We start from the raw sequence: 6,597 nt of genomic DNA, 5'->3' as shown, positions 1-6,597 counted from the left end.
GCAAATTGGAATTAGGGTTAATTCTACTAGCACAATTTTGATTTCACTAGTGCATTCTTTCATTGAGAGTAGACTTTGAACCCTCAAAGTGTTCTTCCTGTCAGAATTTCCCTTTGTAACCATATAGTTATTTTATTTGATTTTCAACACCTCAATTACTGCAATTTGCTATAAAATGTCAACATATTTATCATGTTAAAATAAAAAAAAGTTAAGTGAAATATGGTCAAGCATAAGAAATTGAAATACTAACAAATTTCTCCTTTTTTTTTTGGCTCTGCAATAGAAATGAGTATATTATTCAAATGGAGTGGTTTACATCTACGAGTGACGGTGTTACCTCCAAAAACATAACAAGAAAGCTAGATACGATTTTAACTGGTCACAAATAGATATACTATTATGCATGTCCAAATAGTTGTTGCACATTGTAAGGGCCTGTGACATTTGGTGCTCCACTCCAAATCAGCTCAGCTAACTGGCGGTTGGCTGTTTCAGTAGTATGGCCACCATCAAACCACACATACTCACTAGGATTACTGCATAAATCATATGGTTCTGTTCCATTTCTTCCTCCTCCACAATTCATTCCTCTATATGCCCCACTGCCACAGCATGCAACTTTACCATTCTTGAAGCCTAAAAAAGCAAAGGAAAAAAGTTACAACAAAGATAAAGGTAGGAGCAATGTTGGAATGTTATGATTGGTGTTAATAAAAATGATGTCAATAGTGAGTTCCTATGAAAGTGATAGTTTGAATTACAATTTGCCACATCAATGATTGTAAAAAAGTGTTAGCAATATGGATCAGAGTAATATTGAAGATAAAGTTCCAAATGAAGATAAAGATAAATCTCCAAGTAACAATAGATAGCAGATGGTTTAGTTTCAAATATGTTTGCCTTGGCTATATAGATATGGATAAGTTGTAAGTAGATAAGCTTGTTCTGTTTTCTATATAGCCTATAGTGTCAATCAACTATGTCAATTCCTTCATGCTCCAACTATAGTGCATCTAATAGCCAAGCGTGTCCTACACTATCTAAAGGGAACTGTTGATTATGGATTGCACTATACTAAGGCTCACTAAAATTGAATGGTGTGACTCAGATTGGGCTGGTAGTCCTGATGACAGAAAATCTACTACTGGTTATGCCATTTATGTTGGTCCTTGTCTTATATCTTGGACAGCTAAAAAGCAACCAGTTGTTGCACGTTCAAGCACTGAGGCTGAGTATGGTTCAATGGCATTTTCCATTGCTAAAATATATTGGATTAGAATGCTATTTAAGGAACTAAGAATTCCTATTTTTACAATGCCATGCTTATGGGTGGACAGCATTGGGGCACTGTCTCTATCCTCTAATCTTGTGTTCCATGCTAGAACGAAACACATTGAAGTGGATTATTATTTCATCAAAGAAAAAGTTTTTAATAAGGATATTGCTGCCCATTATATTTCTTCATATAACCAGCCAGCAGATATTTTTACCAAGGGCTTATCTTCTTCTTGATTTTTATCTTTGAGGATCAATGATGGTTCATTCCCTCCCCATCAGCTTGCGGGGGACTGTTAGCAATATGGATCAGAGTAAAACAAATTCTATTGAAGATAAAGTTCCAAGTGAAGATAAAGATAAAGCTCCAGGTAACAATAGATAGTAGATGGTTTAGTTTCAAATATGATTGCCTTAGCTATATAGATATGGATAAGTTGTATAGTAGATAAGCTTATTCTGTTTTCTATCGTGATCTCCTTTGCAAATATCTTGCTTGTAATTATATATAAATGAAATACACATAGAAAGTCTGGCTGTTGATTTGAGCCAGCTTCCGTTCACTCTATGTTAAACATCAAGCACCGTCTCTCTCTCTTTCTCTGGAAATCCCTAGATAACACTTTGTAGAGCCACAATTTGACTAGTGTTCTAGAAGTTGATTTGGACAAGAAATAAATAAGCTAGAGCGTATAAGATTGTAGAACTGAAGCTAAAGAGACAAAGAAAAAAGGATACTCTAGAAGCTGTCATGGGTTAGAAATTAAAAAATTAAAAAGCTATGGCCTAGGAACTACTAGAACTCTAGTGGCAGAAATTAAATGAAGCAAGAAGCTTCAATGTCGGTTACTTAACCGACCTCCAACTTATATAAATAGGAACTTTGGTTCCCACTTGTGATAAGTGAAGTGTTGTGAGGTGAAGTGAGATGATGTGAAGCAAGTGAGGTGAAGTGTGTCAGCACTGTAAAGTAAAGAAGTAGTTGTGTCATTGTGTTAGTAGCTAGGTGTATAGAAGTAAGGTGTAAGGTCAAGTGTGTGTGAATGTAAAAGTGCCGTGTGTGCACTGGTGCAATAATAGTGCTTGTAAAAAGTGTTGTAATTAAAGATAAAAGTGTATTTGTTCACGTATTTTACTCAACACGCTACTCTTTCAAACTAATAGATGGTGAAAACTTGTTGTCCTTAGCACTAATGCATGGTTGCTCTAAAGGTAAATCTAACAAGGCAGAAGCATGATATGCAGGTTGTGGTCGCAGCCTACCATATTTTGAAGGGTTGTTCACTCTGTCTCCAAGTGCGTTGTAGTAATCAAAGATTGAATATTTGAATCCTGGTAACTTGCTCTCTAATTTTTTAAGCACATTGGCTAGAGCTCTGTTGTGTAGTCTTGCCAAAGCTGAGGGTTCTTCAGCACATCCACTACCAAGTTGGGGACTCCTTGCTTTCATGGCTGGTAGGCAACCCAAAGGCCCTGCATTCTGAAATGCAATTTTCCTTCCTCCTAAATCATATATTTCCTGAAAAAGAAAAATGTTAAAAATCAAAAACAGACCAACTTATTGAATACTGTCTTTGAAGTAAAATACTTCCAAAAAATAATTTATTCACAGTGATTTTCTTACTTTGAGCACACCAGTCAAGTTGCCTATGACCATCCCCACGTATTGTCTTCGGTAGGACTGAGAAGCATTGGGGTTCTCCGAGTAAAAGCTGAAGTAATCGTTTCCTCCAATGCTAAACAAGTACACAGCTCTCATCAGCACCTTCTTGGCTTCTACATCGCCTAGTTTCTGCTTTAGTGACTTCACTACAGCCTTAAAATAGCTTAGCTGCGCTGGGAGATTTATCTGGAGAGAAAAGGACAATTATGCTATTAAGAGTAACATTTCCTTGCATTACTAACTATGTTTATCAGTGATTTTTCAGTAAAACTGCCCACTTCAAAGAGTGCTTTTATTTCCATGATTTTCAGATGTAGCACAAAGTTTCCATCCAGCTAGTAGGCCAAACCGTCAAAGACAATAGGCTTTCCTTCAATTTTTTGATGTAAGAACAAAGCATACATTTTACAGACTAATGTGTCAACTTATCAACTACAACAAAAATGTAATTTAAAAATTGAGAAAAATAGACAAAATCCCGTTGTTTTCTCAATAACAAGGAGCCTCCTTGAGGTTTTGTGTGTAATACATAACCTCCAACGCTATTGTTTTATGTAAAAATGCATCTCTAAATTTAGACATGCCATCAAATGAGGAACTGATTGTTCATTTGAATGGATGTTTAACGGGTTTACAGATAAAAGAAGTGTTTTATTGATAAACCACATGGGAGGTTTTGTGTTCTTTTTCCTACATTATATTATGTTATTGATAAGGCACTAATTCTTTAGGATGCGCGGATACTTCATTTGAGGTGCTGTGCCTGTGTCGTAACAATGTCCTAATTGCCGTATCATGTTATAATTTTTCAAAAATTTCTCATGTAGTTGTATCGTACTCATACTCGTGCATCCTACATAATTGTATTCATTGTCATAATTGTAAGCCCTTTATACTAAAATTAGTAATGAATTTGTTGGTTATAACATAAATTGGACCCAAATTCATAAGTTAAGCTTTTGGATTATGTGCTATCCTATATTAATTCCTCCCATGGAATCTCACAAACAAACTTCAGCATTTTTCAAGACAGGAAAAAGGTCACAAACCCATTTAATGTCATTTCCCCACATATCTTTAGCAGCATCATCAGACATGCTTTGAGCTTAGTTCTACTTTTTTTTCTTGAACAAAAAAAGTGGGAAGCTGAATCCACCCATAACTAAGTCTTAAATAGAAAATTATCTACATACCGTTCCAGGGTGAGTTTGAACAAGAACACCTCCTCCAGCTGAAGCAAAGTTAGCCCCATCAGTGAAATGATGTGCAATTGGTTGTAAGTATGGAGGAAGTATAGGCAATTCGGCAAACTGGGCTGCAGCCATTGAAAGAAAAAAAGTGTCACAATTTAAGTACACAAACCAATCTACATGTTATAGTGAGGCAATATGAAGTGTTAGTTACCAACAAAGTCAGGGACTATACGGCCATCAGAGAGTCTCCCAGTGGAATGGTTGAAGAAAGTTTCCCCATATGGCCATGAAATTGATCCACCTTCCACACTAGAATTGAGGTACTTGTTGTTGCCTGGATCAAAGAGTGAGTCCCCAAATACAAACAAGGTCTTATGTTCTCCCTCTGGCTTGGACTGAACATGGCAGCTGACTGGGTCATCATCAAGAAGGCTCACAAACACACAGAACAGGTAGCTTAGACTCACCATGAGCTAATATGTATCAGCTTTATGCGAAGCCTCACTGTTGGTCCTCCTGTACTGCTGGGTTCCTCTAAATCACTCCCACTTTTTATATATCCAAAATTCTAGTACTGCGACATTGACCTGAAAACGATTCTTTTTTCTCTGTTCTTTTCTTTTCTGGGTAAGGGTGTATATGATGTTATGTTTTATATTATATTTATTAGTTTCTTTATAGTATAATACCAGGCTTTGAGTAATACAAAGCAACAATTACGGTATTCATTAAAAAAAAAAAAAAAAAAAAAAAAAAAGGTTAGAGGTGCAAGATATTTTATAATTTTTTTTTTCCAAATTATTAATATGGTAAGTAATTATTAGTAAAAAAAAAAATTAATATTAATGATAAGTTTAGATGAAAATTAATATGAAATTGACCACATTAATATTTTATAAAAAATATTATAAAGTAGTTTGTACATGTAATATTGCTCATAAATTTTTTATTTACGTTTATTCACAGCATTTTTTTTTTTGCCATGATTTATTCTGATTGTAGTTTTTTTTTTTTTTTAAAATTTTTTTTTTTTTTATATTGCTCATAAACAAGAGAGAGAACCTGTTGGGAATTGGGAGGAGATAGAAAGTTGAAAAAAATGGAGAGTGATAAAGCATGAAACTTTTTCACAAACACAAAAATACACATTTTAAACAATATAACACACATTTCCACACACTTTTTTACCTACACGTGTATCAAAAACACTCAAACAACATTACTCAAACTAACTCATCAAACAAGCCCATTGTTTGTTTGAAGTGAAGTGTCACCTGCCTATTGGTGGGGTAGATTTTTTTGGATAAGATTTGTGGATTTAATCATAGAATAATGATGTAAGGACACAATTCTCTAGCGGCCCAATAAGAATGTTGGGCTCGCGCATGAAAGATCCCTCACAATATGATTTGTAGAGAGTGGGCTTGAAAAGCTAGCCGCTGGTCATGGGGCGGTGCCCGGTCTTGGTTTTAGAGGAATTCATATGGAAAAAAGGAGTTGGGCTTGAACATTTAAGCCCTAAGGCGTCGCACCCTATGGGATGGGACTCCTCGGAGTTGATCTGAGGACCATTGAGGCCTTATCCCGGTTCTCCAACGACGGACTTTCTTCAGTGAAGTCCGGTGTTATTGAGATGTTCTCCCCCATGTGATCTTTCTTTTTCGGAGGTGGGATGGGATCCCCTTTAGAGTTACTTACTTTCTTCTTTTATACTCGTCTGCGTTAACTGTCCTTCGTCCACGTGTAGGGTCAATCTTTACAAGATTGATATTTGTCCCATCAGTCTAATCCCAGAATTGTCGGGGATGGTTGATAAGGCTGCAGAGTACGGCCCTGTTATGTGTTGGGTCTTATCTGGAAGGGTAGTAAGGATAACTTCCCCAAGATATTTTGGATCTCCTTACAAATTCGTCCCTATACCAGTTTTACCCCTTTATTCCGGTGGGATTCAGGATCTGCCGAGGACTGAACTGTCCTCGGCTGCCTCCCAAAATTGTTTTGTGCTCTGTATTGCAGAGCTTGGGCCACAGTTGTCCTCGGCTCGGGCCTTTGGACTCTCTAAGGGCAAATGGGCCTGGTCCATGAATTATTGGGCCCCACAATAGCCCCTCAAAACCCTTCTATCCGACCTCTGGGTTGGGAAGGAGGGTTTTGGCAAACTCGGGCCCTTAATGTGGCTTATTTAGTTCAACCCCGCATTTATGTGAGCGGTTTTCCACCTGTCCAGGAAGTTAGCCGGTTTTCAAGGGATTCCGTTTAATCTGCTCGTGATCTACTCCTGCCGCTTGGCTGTCCCAGACGCGCCCTTAATGAATCCCCTTTACGAGGCTCATTTATGTCCGGCGGCTCATCTGATAAGGTGGGGAAATGGAACGGACGTCTCTTTTTTCTTCAGATTCTTTTGGAAACTTGAATGCATTTAATACCCTCCGTTTTGCCCTTCCTATAAGAAGGCAAGCAGGA

The 6,597-nt window shown here is 37.2% G+C and overlaps 1 protein-coding gene across 1 annotated transcript; it reads right to left on the bottom strand.

The window, feature by feature from the left end:
- Positions 1–240: 240 nt before the first annotated feature.
- Positions 241–4,761, bottom strand: LOC115988885 (GDSL esterase/lipase 1-like). The gene is made up of 5 exons (XM_031112514.1): positions 4,346–4,761; positions 4,135–4,256; positions 2,903–3,127; positions 2,542–2,797; positions 241–639 (listed from the first exon to the last, which is right to left on the bottom strand). Exons 1-5 carry the CDS (start codon positions 4,602–4,604, stop codon positions 401–403), a joined length of 1,101 nt encoding a protein of 366 aa, XP_030968374.1. The 5' UTR covers positions 4,605–4,761; the 3' UTR covers positions 241–400.
- Positions 4,762–6,597: the final 1,836 nt, after the last annotated feature.

Source organism: Quercus lobata, chromosome 5 (assembly GCF_001633185.2).
Source record: "Quercus lobata isolate SW786 chromosome 5, ValleyOak3.0 Primary Assembly, whole genome shotgun sequence".
Classification (NCBI taxonomy): domain Eukaryota; kingdom Viridiplantae; phylum Streptophyta; class Magnoliopsida; order Fagales; family Fagaceae; genus Quercus; species Quercus lobata.
This window is presented reverse-complemented; position numbering and strand designations above follow the sequence as displayed.